The 15,502-nt window shown below is 34.8% G+C and overlaps 1 protein-coding gene across 1 annotated transcript; it reads left to right on the top strand.

Annotated features, from left to right (window-relative positions):
* The first annotated feature begins 9,078 nt into the window (after positions 1–9,078).
* Positions 9,079–9,948, top strand: LOC132107555 (olfactory receptor 52K2-like). Its single transcript, XM_059513669.1, has one exon. It carries the CDS (start codon positions 9,079–9,081, stop codon positions 9,946–9,948), a length of 870 nt encoding a protein of 289 aa, XP_059369652.1.
* The last annotated feature ends 5,554 nt before the right edge of the window (positions 9,949–15,502 follow it).

The raw sequence follows: 15,502 nt of genomic DNA, 5'->3' as shown, positions 1-15,502 counted from the left end.
TTTATAAAAACGCCACAGATCTCAAGAAAATCTCATACCAAGCTTTACTATCGTAATCGCGGGTTTATTATTCGGATATATCATGTGTACAGAGGTGCATCAGTGTTGTTTTGGCCAGATAACTACCAGGAAGTGTACAGGAAGCATGTGACATGATGTGGCGGTGTCCGGTTATAACACTCTAGAGATTGACAAGGCGAAGGACCAGATCAGAGTCTGTCTGACACACAGCACGAGCACTGAGGAGCAAACACACAGAGACAGCGCTGGGAGAGGCTGTTTATCATCAGATTGCGAAAATCAGTGGAAAATGAATAGAAATTATGATTCTGTCTGAAGAAATATGAAGTAAACATCAGTAAATATATCCATATATCTCCGCAGATATGCATCTTTGGTCTATAAATCCTTATTGACGCTGTTCAGTGAGTCTATGTGAACACAAATAAACCGCTGCAGACGTGACTGAATATGAATGTGTGGTGAATTTCTATTCAAAATGAGGCATAATACGGATTTATTATTCTGCACTCCTGACATAAATTACTAAATAACTGTCACTGCAACAATGTTTTATCAAAACATTGGTCAAATATCGAAGCTAGAGTCTTTAAACTTTCAATTGATGCACAGTTTGTCCTGATCAAGTAAGATAGTGATGTTTAACGTGCTGTGAAAGTGAAACAATAATAAACTGGGGCCGTCGGCGATGCTTGACCACAAAGGGGTTAAGGACCTAAGGACTGGTGTGATATGATCAGGTTTTCTGGTTCTAGTTAGAATCCTGGCAGCAGCGTTCTGGATGAGCTGCAGCTATCTTTTTTTGGGAAGGCCGGTGAGGAGCCCATCACAATACTCCACCCTGCTGGTGATAAAGGCATAAATAAGTTTCTCCAAGTCTTGACTGGAAACATCTAATTCTTGCAATGTTTTTTAAATGATAGTATGCTGATTTAGTTACTGCTTTGACATGACTACTGAAACTAACGTCTGTCTCCAGAATCACACCAAGATTCCTTACTTGATTTTTAGTTGTTTGACCCCTAGAGTCAAGGTATGCATGCATGAAACCTTCATCTTTGTTTCCAAATGCAATAACTTCAGTTTTTTCCTTGTTTAACTGAAGAAAGTTCTGGCACATCCAACTATTAATTTCACCAATACATTTGGCAGAAGGAGTCAATGGGGCTGTAGTCATTTGGAGATAAGGCTAGGTAAATCGGGTTATCATCAGCATAGCTGTGATAGGCAATTTGGTTCTTTCTCATTGTTTGACTTGTGGGAGCATATACAGGCTAAACAAGAGCGGTGCAAGAATTGACCCTTGTGGGACTCCGCATGTCATGGACGTCCACTTAGACCTATGCTCTCCTGGACTAACATAATAGCCTCTCCTTTCTAAGAATGACCTGAACCATTTGAGTTCCATCCCAGAAAGCCTGACCCCGTTTTCCAGTCTCTCTAGTAGTATGTTATGTTCAACAGTGTCAAACGCAGCACTGAGATCTAGCAATACCAGCACTGATATTTTGCCAGAGTCAGAATTTATGCGAATATCATTTATTATCTTAATGAGTGCTGTCTCTGTGCTGTCATGCGGTCAGAAACCAGATTGAAAATTGTCCAGATATCAATTTGAGTTTAAGTATTTGTTCAGCTGACTAAAAACTACCTTTCCTATAATTTTGCCTACAAAAGGAAGATTAGATATTGGTCTATAATTGCTCAAAATGGTGTTATCAAGATTGATCTTTTTCAGGAGGGACTTAACAACTGCATTTTTCAGGGAGTTTGGAAATGTCCCAGAAAAAAGTGAGGGTGTTCACCACTTCTAAGAGATCTGCTTCTAAACAATTAAGCACACTTTTAAAAAAAGGGGTCGGAAGTGTGTCAAGATAGCAGGTTGACGATGCACTATTTCTTCGAAAATCTTGCTATCAATTGCTTCAAAAGTAGACATAGTATCTTTTTGATATTGTGGCCAAATCTGCCATTGCTTGACGATGTGCCAGTCACCTTCCTGATGATTTTGATGATCTTCTCAAAAAAGAAGGAAGCAAACTCATTTCATTTGCTGTCTGAGAGCATTTCACTGGGAATTTTACTTGGGGGGTTTGTCAGTCTCTCAACAGTGGCAAAAAGAGTATGAGTGTTGTTTAAGTTACTGTTTATAAAGTCTGAGAAGAAATTCTTTCTAGCTGTGGCTAGTTTCACATTACAAGCATGAAGGCTATCTTTATAGATGCTATAGTGAATTTCAAGTTTTGTCTTCCACCACATCCACTCAGCTTTTCTGCATTGTCTTTTCTAGGGCTGCAACTAACGATTATTTTGATAATCGATTAATCTGTCGATTATTTTTTTCGATTAATCGGTTTATGTACTTATATTTTAGTTTTTTTCCCCAAGTAAATTATTAATAAAGAGTCTATCATTCAGATTAGGATGAAGATTTTATGAAGAGATGAAGAGAATGGAGATTTTAACCATTTTGAATTGTCATATCCTCATCAAAAATATACCTGGAGTTGTTTTATTATGTGTTAGTGATCCTTTGTCGAACTCTTCTGCAATCAAAACACTGACCCATACTCTAGCAAATTTCACAAGGAGATTTCAAATAATGTTTTCACCATGGCAGTCCTTAGAGCTCCTAAAGTAGTTTAACATCCCGAACAAAGCTTATTAAGGAATCTTTCAGAACATATTTTCACGAAGAATAAGGATAAAACAGAATAAGATTGCAGTGCGTTGTATTTTATTATTTACTGGGAAACAGCTTTATAGCTTATGCTGTGAAATTGTAAACAATCCTTCGAATAGAGTGCCAATGGCATGAAACCTGAATGGAACTCACAATTTAAAGTAAAATCCATCAGAAGGTTGTCCGGAAAAAAAAAAAAATCGGACACACACAAAAAACCTGCTGTGTGAAAAAGAGCAGTGAATACTTAGAAAAAAAAGTGCATTTCAAATATCTTTAAACATTTACCTCTCTCATTCAGTCATAATTAGGCTGCACGACTTAATTATGAACTGGTAAACGACAAACTGATCACAGAACATGTTTGTAAAGGTTTAAATGTTAACTGTTAAAAAGCAATGTTATCAGCTTTTACGACTAAACATTTGCAAACAACATTGTACTGGAGAATCTGCACAAATAAAAGTCTTAGGGGCCGTTCACATATCGCTCCTAAAAACGCGTGGAAAACGCTAGGCGCACCGCTTTCTCCTCCTTTCCAAAGCTTTCCAAAGTTGCGCTCCTGAGGCGTCTGCCTTTGCTAAGCAACCATGACTTGCTCTCTCCTTGAAGACGCGGAAATTTCAGCAAAGGATAAATGGATTTGCAGCTCTAAAAATCGCTTGCAGTAGCTCTGCTACTAAATTTATTTCAAAATGGAAATCCATATACAGCTATGATCAGCTGTTCCTTCATCTTGGCTGATCTAGTCGCTTCCATTATGAGCGCGCATACTGCGCGCCTACATTGGAAATAACGAACATGAGCGCGCAAAAGAAGCGATATGTGAACGGCCCCTTAAACAGTTCAGTAGTGCAGAGTTTACAGGTTAATCTTCTTTTTTGAAGGCTCAAAGTAAAGTACTCCCACATCCCGCTGAATGCTGCAGAGACGCTGTTTGGGAAGCACGTGACATAAAACGAGGCCAGCTTTTGGATATTCGCTACTTCTCCTGTTGTACTGGCTGAGTAAAACCTCCGGTGGCTCATTACTGCCACACTTTGGTCACCGCAGATTTAAAAAATGCATGAAATGAGCCGCTTACGGCAAATAAGTTATTTAGCAACGAATCGATGACTAAATTAGTTGACAGCTATTTTAATAATCGATTTTAATCGATTAAATCGATTTGTTGTTTCAGCTCTAGTCTTTTCATAGTCTGAACTGCTGTTGATCTCCAAACTGATTTCTGTCTGTTTGTTTTCTTACTGGCTATTATTGGAGCAATATCATCAATAACATTCTTACCTTTTGAGTTAAAGGAATCAAGGAGAATATCAACAGAGTCTGCAGAAATGCTTGGTGTTAAAGATATAGCCTCCATAAATAGTACACATGTTCTCGTTTATGCATCTCCTTCTGACAGAGACAGATCTAGATTCAGTGGTAGCAGATATCAATATCTCAAAGAAAATACAGAAGTGATTAGATAGTGCCAAGTCCTTAATAACAATGGATGAAATGTTTAAACCCTACTGATGATTCAATCTAGAGTGTGTCCACCTTTGTGTGTGGGTCCATGCACATGTTGAATCAGGTCAAAGGTATTTAGAACTGATATAATTTCTTTTGTAGTTTTGTTTTCTGCATTATATATGTGAATATTAAAATCCTCTGCAATAACAAAACAGTCAAACTCTGAGAAAATCATTGATAAAATTTCTGTGACTTCAACAAAGGATGGAGAATATTTTGAAGGCCTGTAAATAGTAACAATTAGAATGCGTGGAACACCTTTCAGCACAATCCCTCGATATTCAAAAGACAATTACTGACCAAATGATAGCATATCTTAGACAGACACATACATCAAGAACCAACATATGAATCTCAGCAGTGGTGACAATCAAAAGCTTCATGCTGCAATGCATGCTGGGTAACTGGACTGTACAAAACTCATCCATGATTCCCAGCATGCATTGTGACTTGAAGCTTTTGATTGTCACTGCTGTTGAGATTCATACGCTGATTCTTGATGTGTGTGTGTTTTATAGCACCACAGAGTTTTTTTGGTGAGTGCTGTGTTTAACAAGCTTTCGTAACAGCCTGATCATCGTTGCTCATTCTTTTGCTCTAGTGTGTTATAACAATATTGTTTTGATTATTGTTTTGTTCAGAAATAGAATTTAAATTAATTGACTTTCTCCAACAAGAAAAATGTACTTTGTGCCAGGTTTTATAAAATAAACAATAGTTTTCATAGACAGAAATATTATTTATGGCAAGTTATTATATTTTTTTATTGGCTCAAGTTATAAAATATAGATGTGAACCATTACCCTTATTTTTAATTTTTTAATAGGATGAATGAAAAAATCTGTGTACTTTATTTTTAATTGGATCAATGAAAAAAAAATTCAGTGTACATTTTTTTTAATTGGATGAATGAAAAAAAAAAATTCAGTGTAGTTTAACACTGTCAATCCATGTAATTACACATAACTTAATTTCTCAACATATTTGTTTTGTTTTAACTATGTATGGAGTACTTGGGTTGTTATCGACATCTGGTGAACATTTAATGTCAACAGCACATTTTTAGAATGTATTTAATGGGAATAATGGTGACGTGTTCAATGCTGTACCCGCTGTATGTATCTATTTTACAAAACCAGTATATTTATTTACTCACAAATGCAACCAAAATATATAACATAAACATTTTTGTGAAATATTTGACATCCTGTACCCAATATACACAATAAATAAATAAATAAATAAAATAGGCATAAATTTTTTTTTTATAATAATAAAAAAAAAATATTGGGAAAATTAGTGTCACATTTAAGCTCAGTAATCTTATGATATGATGACAGTCAACAACGTATTTCAGGCTTCTGTGTTAAAATGTGTAATGTGTAAAATATAGTGTAAATACTCATTAGGAAACAATGAAAAATAGTTACTCCAGGCCCAGCTTGGAAAAAAAAAAGAAAAAAAATATTACAATATTATCACTGTTATATACAACTGATATGACAACAGCATAACTTTTGTTGGCAAATGTGTGTGACATTTCTGTACAATCTATTCAAACCCAGAGTGTTTGAATAGATTTTTTCCACAATTTTTTCAAAATTTTATTTGCAACAAATGTAAGCAGTACAAAAAAAATAAAAATCTATGTATTTCCAAGTATATGTTTCATTTTCTTCTAAAATATTTTTTGACAATATATCTTGGTTACTATATTTGGTATATATTTGCCTAGCTATTCCAGGCACAGAATGACTGAAAAAAAAATTATGATGAGAACATATGTTGGTCAAAAGCTGGCAAATGCAAAATCTAAATTCTCCATTTAATAACAGAATAATGTCCTTTTTATCTTAAATCAATGACAGCTACCACAGTGTGCATGTGTAAGCAGCAGTTTAGAGTCTGACGTCTGTTTTCATTAAGGAAATGTAAAAATACATTACAAACAAGAATGCATATACTGTAGCTTCCGAAACAACATTAGATCAAAATACAGTACAACACACAAAAGTATTTTATAAAATAAAACCCGACAAGTAACTTAACTCAAACCTTTTGAGTAAACCGATATCCTTTAAAACCTGACAAATTAGGTTTACTCAAACCATTTGAGGCAACTGATTGCCTTAAACCATTTAAGTTTAAAAACTAATAGTTGTGAGTACTCTGAACTTAATGCAGTTGAGTTAACTGAAAGAAGACATACATTGCAATTAAATAATTAAGTGATTCATTGAGTGATAATTGAGCATTAGAGATGAACACCTGCTGTTAACAAACTGATTTACTGAAGAAAAGAGAGAAGGGAACTACAGACACAGCCTCACTAAAACCTGACAAGTTATGTTAACCCAAACCGTTAGAGTAAACAGATTGCCTTAAACCATTTAAGTTTAAAAACTAATAGTTGTCAGTACTCTGAACTTAATTCAGTTGAGTTCACTGAAAGAAGATATACATTGAAATTAAATAATTAATTGAGTGATAATTGAGCATTAGTGATGAACACCTGCTGTTAACAAAAAGATTTACTGAAGAAAAGAGAAACACAAGAACTACTACAATTGACTTCAGACACAGCCTTAGATGAAATCAACTGAAATAAAATACATTAAATCTCTCAAGATCTGATTAAACAACTCCACAAACATCATCACCAGCTCCCAGAGGTGTCAAGTAACGAAGTACAAATACTTCGTTACCTTACTTAAGTGAAGTATAGATACCCCAAATTTCTACTTAAGTAATTATTTTTCAGCCGACTTTTTACTTCTACTCCTTACATTTTCACGCAAGTATCTGTAATTTATACTCTTTACATTTTAAAAATAGCTTCTTTACTGCTATTTCATTTCGGCTTGTCATCATTCAAAAATAAAAAAACCTATCCAGATAAATCGCGCCATCCGGATGGAGTGAATTTGATTGTGGTTGGATGAGAAGTATAAACATATACGATTCCTACACCCTATTGGTTTGTACACGATCTATCACACCTGCACATGACATAAATCACATCACACTCCAGCAAGGACATAGCCAATGTTGTGTTCATTTATCAAAAAATATATTTCTTTAAAGTAGGCTTGGGTATGGAACCGGTATCCGATCGCCTCAGAGTCAGTCCCCTTAAATGTCATATGAAACCGGCGTCAGACCGGTCTTCTCTGTCTATCAGCGCGCTCTTCAATCCACAGACCGCGGCGGAGCAGCGCGAGCGCACTGAAACACAAACAGAGGCCACAAGCCACAAGGTATGAGTTTATCGATAGATTGTTAGAATATCTGTATCTGTGCAGTTCTTTGTCATAAATACAGTTTACAAAAGGTCACGAGGGAGCAGTCGGTTTCTCATCTATCTACTGTAAAGTTTTTGCTTGTCACACCACAGGCGTTTCCTCCAGCGAAAATCTAGCCCTTAACACAGTAATGATGTTCTCTCCCAGACTAGAATAATTGAAACAGGTGTCCCTCAGGGTTCTTCCCTAGGGCCTCTTTTATTTTCCATTTTTATAAATGATCTTCCACAATTATGCTCAGACTGTCAGATTCATCTATATGCAGATGACACAATTATTTATACATCCAGCTACGATATATCTAAGATTCAAACTTCACTTCAATTTGATTTTAATCTTATTCAAACATGGTTTTCTTCTAATTTACTTCTGTTGAATAAAAACAAGTCTTACAGCATGCTTTTTGCAACTAGATCTGCACTCCATAAGCAAACTAATTCTCTTCATGTTAAATTTGTGGATGGTACACCTCTAAAGAATGTTGAGGAGTTTAAATATCTAGGCCTTTGGCTCGACTCCCGACTTACCTTTAGAACTATAAATTCTATATAGATTCTATTGTAAAAAACATAAATTGTAGTTTAAGAATATTATATCGCTCAATTAATTGTTTTACAAAACAGATTAGATTAAAAATTACTACTCAACTATTATTGCCCATAATTGATTATGCAGATGTTGTTTATCAGAACACAGCTGATATCAATCTTAAACCTTTGAATGTGATTTATAATAGTATCTGCAGATTTGTTTTGAGGTGCCCATTTAGAACACATATTGCTTGCACTGCTTTCCCATTATTGTTATTCTGCATAATATGTGGTTTTTTAAAGGTACACATCTTAAAATCTAATCAATAAACAATTAAATGAGCAAAACCCTTTTTTTCATCCCTCGTAAAATACAGTGTGTATGCTTTACAAGTTTGTGAGGGTGATCTCTGTGGGAGCAGCACATAGACTCTTTGGGGGAAAATATGGTGTATTTAGAGACTATGATATGTTTCTACTTTTCATTTCATCCTGAGAGGTAAATAAGACAAGGCAGTGACTGAAAAATTATTTTAAGGAGAAAGATGTGATTTCTGTTTTTACCACATATACATATATTGTTTATTCCTCAATTTTCTGCCTGTCAAATGATCTTTAGTATCTAGTTTGGACTCCTTTTATTTAGAAAGTTCTCATGAATAGATTTATGTCACAGTAAAAACAAAGCCTCAGATTCGAGGTAAATGTAAATACAAGTATTCAGTCAGCTAAATCTAATAAGCATTAATATTATTGTAATTAGGTGCATCATATTTCTTCTGAAAGACCACAATTATGAATTAAATCTGAAACTATTTAATTAGCAGTTATTGTACTGAGCAACTTATATTTTTGTTCTGAGAATTAAAAATATATGATGCATAGTGGTTGTGCATGTGCATAGTGTTGTTTAAAGGGGAAACCTTATCCAGCTTTTTCTTCTTTTTTTTTCTTTTCTTTTTTTCTTCTTTAGTTTCATAAACATAATTTGAACAGAATATTGCATCTACAGAGGGTTTTATCCAGCATGAAGGATCTTTTGCCTTTCTTTCTGATGTTTTTATTAGCTATAACAACAAATTCTATTCTCATATATTTAATCACCTCTCAGAAGTCTCTGCATTCTCCTATGTATGTACTAATTGGTCTTATGGCTGTTGTAGACCTTATGTTGCCTATATTTTTTGTACCTAATATGCTTCTAAACTTTTTGTTTAATTGGACTGGGATATCGCTAACTGGTTGCTTGATACAAATGTTTAGCCTTCATTTTGTTGGAACATTTCTGTCCACTTTGCTTTTGTGGATGGCACTAGATCGTTACTTTGCAATTTGCAAACCTCTTTATTATCACAAATACATGGAAATCCCTAACTTTCTAAAGTTTGTTTTTGTGCCAGTAATCAGAAATGTACTCCTGGTAGTCACCACTGTCTCTCTGGCAGGAAAACGGTCAATTTGTTTAACAGATATCATTGATCATTGTTTTTGTGAACACATGGTATTGGTTCAGTTAGCATGTGGAGATATAACTATTAATAATTTTGTAGGACTTTTGACTGTTTTCTTTATCCCAACTGCAGATTTTATTCTTATCAATATTTCTTACATTGTGATTTTCACCTCTGTGTTCAAGTCTGGCAAAACTAACATGAAGGCCTTAAACACCTGCATTACTCACTTCATTGTTATGTCAGTTACTTTGACCTTTGCCTTAATTGCATTTTTGTCATACAGAATAAGAAATAATTTTTCTCCTAGTGGTCGTGTGTTTGTGAGCACAATGTACTTACTTTTTCCAAGTTGTTTTAACCCAATAATTTATGGAGTGAGAACAAAAGAAATTAGACAAACATTTATGAAGTTCATTAAAAATGTAAAAGTATTGCCATTGTAATGAATCAAATAAAAATTAATATACATAGGTTACTGTACTATAGCATGGTAATATGCTGACTCTGTCTTGATATTGTTTTGATAAAATAATAATAAAAAAGTCTATTAAGTAGGTGTATTAATTACATAATTAGTATGTATATTTATTTAGATTATGTACATAAAATTTAATTTCCAGAGCAAGATATCTGGTGGTGTTAATAAACTTGCAACATCTTTCAATGCACTCATGTTCAAAACAGTTCCGTGGTGATTATTTTGAATGTTGCTTATAATGTTTGCTTTTAATGTTGCCATCTCTACTGATGTGCTGATGACCTGAATCAGATGTGATTGATTAAGGAGACATTCAAAATGCACAGTTTCGAGGGGGCTTCAGCATGCAACACGGTCAGGTACACTGTAAAACCCGACAAGTTAACTTAACTCAAACCGTTTGAGTAAACCGATTGCCTTGACTGTAATACCCGACAAGTAAACTTAACTCAAACGGTTTGAGTAAACAGATATCCTTAAGTTATGTTAACTCAAACCATTTGAGGAAACCGATTGCCTTAAACCGTTTAAGTTGAAAAAACTCACAGTTATGAGTACTCTGAACTTAATTCAGTTGAGTTCACTGAAAGAAGATATACATTGCAATTAAGAAATTAAGTGATTAATTGAGTGATAATTGAGTTTAGTGATGAACACCTGCTGTTAACAAACAGAATTACTGAAGAAAAGAGAGAAAGGAAATACAGCTGACTTCAGACACAGCCTCACTCAAACCTGACAAGTTATGTTAACTCAAACCATTTGAGGCAACCGATTGCCTTAAACCATTTAAGTTGAAAAAACTAACAGTTATGAGTACTTTGAACTTAATTCAGTTGAGTTCACTGAAAGAAGATGTACATTGCAATTAAGATTAACTAAGTGCTGATTGTTAATTAGTGATGAACAGCTGCTGTTAACAAACAGAATCACTGAAGAAAAGAGAAACACAAGAACTACTACAACTGACTTCAGACACAGCCTTAGATGAAATCAACTGAAATAAAATACATGAAATCTCTCAAGGTCTGATTAAACAACCCCACAAACAGCATCACCAGCTCCACTTATTAATAACCAGACTGACTTTATTTCTGTCAGACGTCTACAGAAGATCTTATTGAGAATGAACTAAGGTTTAGATGTTGATTTATTGTTTCATTTGAAGTAACCATGTTAGAGATCAGTGTTTGCTTTAGTTGGGCTCTTGACCCTTGACTTCTGTCTTAGTCTTTTCTCTGGCTGTTATAACCGTGTGTTTCTAAAACACATTTGTTGTAACTCAAAAGCCCAGAAAAATGCCATCAGGTGTTAACCTGTACCTAGGTGTAGGTTGTTATACTTTATATTGGTGATGATAATTATTCATTATTATTCACAATTATTGAGCCGTACGGAGTCTAATCTTTGATGAAGTAGGTGTAGTGTAATTTGTAGAAGTGGTTCTAGTAAAAAATGACACTAAGAGCCAGTGGTTCTGTGATGATCAGTTTATATAAAAATGACTTTCTAAACATTTTGTACACATACATTTTTCTTCTATGCCAGTAGTTGGTCAAACACAGACATTAATAATCAGAATATGAACCTCTACAATGGTGACGAAAAAAAACATGCTGCAATGCATGCTGGGTACTATTGTATTACAAAACTCATCCATGGCTCCCAGCATGCTCTGCAGCATTTTTTTTTTTTATGGTCACCATTGTTGAGGTTTATATGCTGATTATTGATGTCTGTGTGTGACTAATTGACACCATAGAAGTCCAAACTGTTTGGAAAGTCTTTGTATAATCTGATTATCACAGAACCACTGGCTCTTAGCATCCATTTACTATAATCAATCAAATTACACAACACCTATTTCATCGGAGATTAGACTCAGTACAGTTCAATAATTGATGATTATCATCACAAATATAAAGTATAACAACCTACACCTAGGTACAGGTTAGCACCTGATCGCATTTCTTGTGGGCTTTTGAAATACAACAAATGTGTTGTAGAAACACACGGTTATAACAGCAAGAGAAAACACAAAGACAGAAGTAAAGGGTTAAGAGCCCAACTATAGCAAACACTGATCTCTAACATGGTTACTTCAAATGAAACAATAAATCAACATCTAAACCTTAGTTCATTCTCAATAAGATCTTCTGTAGACGTCTGACAGAAATAAAGTCAGTCTGGTTATTAATAAGTGGAGCTGGTGATGCTGTTTGTGGGGTTGTTTAATCAGATCTTGAGAGATTTCATGTCTTTTATTTCAGTTGATTTCATCTAAGGCTGTGTCTGAAGTCAGTTGTAGTATTTCTTGTGTTTCTCTTTTCTTCAGTGATTCTGTTTGTTAACAGCAGCTGTTCATCACTAATTCTCAATCAGCACTTAGTTAATCACTTAATTACTTGAATGCAAAGTTTCAAAACTTACATGGTTTAAATCAAGGCAATCTGTTTACTCAAACGGTTTGAGTTAAGTTAACTTGTCGGGTTTTACAGTGTACAACATTGACATAAGGAAAACACATTTAGAACAGGATGTTTTAACTCTAAAAATCAACAGTATATTTGATCATAGATAGCTCAGGCTGATAAAATTCAAACAAAACCATATCAAGATTTTTAGTGGCATACTACTCTTTAAAAATGTCAGGGACTAAGGTGAGTGGGTGGGGGTTTAGATATATAAAATAAAAAAAGTTGTCATTTAATTCTCTCCATCAGAACATTATCAGATGTTTACAACAAATAAAAATGACTTTTACTGTCATGCCGCTTGAAAAAAGAGAGGCATTTTTGTTTTGTTTCAAGAGTAAAGCATGATCTATTTTTCTTCGTAATGGTGCTACTGCGCACGTCATGAACCAGGAAGTAGATTGATATGCGGTAGTCAGTCACAGCTGTCTGTAAGCTCTCTCAGTCCTCCATTTCTCGAATGATCGCATTTTCCTTTTCCCCTTTGCTAAAGCAACGTCTGTGAGTATTTCTTACAATGTAATATTAGGATAGTGTCTATTTTCATCCTTGTAAGACTATGAGAAGGCTAAGTTAGCTTTACGTTTATTACTGCCGATTGTTTACAAGCTCGATTGCATTTTATAGATCACCGCCGTGTAGATAATCTGTGCTGTTTTCTCTGTCACTTGTATTTGGATTTTATAATGATATATACAAGCGGCAGTTTCAGTGATTTAGCTAAATTGTGGTCGGGTTTCATTTAAATTTTTGTATGTGTTAATATTAAATATTTTAACTACAGTGTTGTTCTTTCATTTTCCACGACTGCAGCCATCGAATATAACACATCAGTCAAGGCAAAGGTAACAACTATTTGCGAAAATGTGCTTTGATCCTTTGTTTGATAACTTGTGGTCAAAGTACCACTTAGCGGTCAAGAGCTGCAAATGCACTTTGCATACGTGGTGGCGGTGGCACTCGCCGTGGTAGAAAAGAACACTCTGGTTGGCCACCTACTGTACGTGTTTTTAATCCATTATTTCACTTGTTGCCATTTAATTACAAATATATTTATAAGTGATGAAATAGGTTTGTTATTATACATTTTTTATTATTATTATTTTATTTTATTAGGGGCCAAGTACCGGAGGTGCGTAGGCACCTATTGTATCCATTAGCGTGATTTTTTTTCTTCAAGTTGATTAGTCATATAGTTTCTGAATAGCAAGTCAATGAATTCTGTGAAAAACATGAAAAAGTGGACATGAGGCTATATCTCCACAACAGTTTGCCATTTTGAGATCAAACTTGGTGTGTGTTATAACAAGCATGACCTGAGACTTCCTGCAGTGTTTCGCGCTGTGCCCCCTAGTGGTCAGAAGAAATGAAAAATGCTAATTTTTGCTCATAAATTCTCAATGCTTTGTCCAAAAATGGTCTCTTTAGATTCAGTGCATCATGCCGAATCGAATGATACCCAGTTTTCCCATGTCAGCAATTTTGGGTGTCGGCCATTTTGAATTATGTTCTAAAATGCTGTATTTTACTAACGCATTAGCGTATCATTATTACTAATTACAAAAATCTTCGGCTTCATACCTTCATGGTACTCAAAGAGTTTGGGGGCAAAAGTTATGATAAAATTGAGAAAAATGCAAATTACTTTTGGTTACATTAACCTATTGTAATTGGACTGATATTGCTATATTCCGTGGATTAAGACGAGAACACAGATACCAGTTTTACCAATATTGGCTGAACTTCCCGTCCACCATTTTGATTCATGTTGACAACTTACTTTTTGAACTTCTCCTAAATAGTTGGTCCGATTTTCATCAAATTTGGCTCGGATCATCTTCAGACAAAGCTGGCAAAAAGTTATGGATTTTGTGTTTATACACAAAATTGTTTTCATTTACCACATGAACGAATTTGCTGAAAAGATGCCAATCTGCATCTCAGGGCTATATCTCTGCAAAGATATATTTACACCTAACTTTGTATTTGCCATTGTCACTTTATACTGACCATGGCACATCAATTTTGGTAACAGCGCCACCTATTGGCCAAGAGTAATAAACCATTCATTAACCTTTAATATGAAATTTCCCAAAATGCTAATTACTATTGATTGCATTAGGCTATTGTAATGAAACTGTTCTCAAAATATTCCTTGGGTCATGCCAACAACATACCGATTTTCGCTTAGGAATTCTGAACTAGCTGTCCACCATTTTGATTTATGTTAAACACCTACTTTTTCTTACTCCTCCTCAACTGTTGGTTCAATTTTTACCAAAATCGAGTCAGATCATCTTTAGACTGTACTGACAAAAAGTTGTGCACTTTGTGTTGATTGACAAAGATTGTTTGGAGACTATTTTCATACAGAACCATTACAAATTTTAGACATGGTGCCAAAATGAGTCTGAGGCTATATCTTTGCGAAGGATTGACATAATGACAACAAACTTTGTGTCTGCCATTGTCTCCTCACACAGAACACACCAAGATGACTTGATTACAGTGCCACATGTTGGTCAAAAGTGATTTTATCATATTGCTAGAGGTTGAATTTATAATTTTTCAGCCATTTCAATTGCAATCATCCTAAAATTGCTTCTGTTACTCATTGTTGCATTTGGTCTGATGCTCCATCCCATCCTTAACTCTTAATTTTGCTGCTGGAGTGCTTGGCCCAATAATTGCTGGTTGCAGCTATATTTATTCGTCACAATCAGCAGCTGACCCAAACCACAGATATATTACTTTAGATTGGTCAAATTCAAATTAATACCAATATATCTAAGATAACTGAGCCCTTGGTGATGTCAACTGTGCCTCCTGGTCCAATCTAATCTTAAACCTGTGCTCCCTGGAGTGCTACTTAATGTGTTTACCGGCAAGGTAGTATCTTTGACCTTTGTTATAGTAACAAAAACCTAGTGGGCCATTGAGATGGGCCTAATCAAACAAAAGTACAGTAATTAGAGCAGTGTTTCCCAACCTGTATCACATAACCTGAATAGCAGAAAACAGGTACACAAGACAATGCAAAAACAG

The sequence above is a fragment of the Carassius carassius genome, chromosome 28 (genome assembly GCF_963082965.1).
Source record: "Carassius carassius chromosome 28, fCarCar2.1, whole genome shotgun sequence".
NCBI classification, from domain to species: domain Eukaryota; kingdom Metazoa; phylum Chordata; class Actinopteri; order Cypriniformes; family Cyprinidae; genus Carassius; species Carassius carassius.
This window is presented reverse-complemented; position numbering and strand designations above follow the sequence as displayed.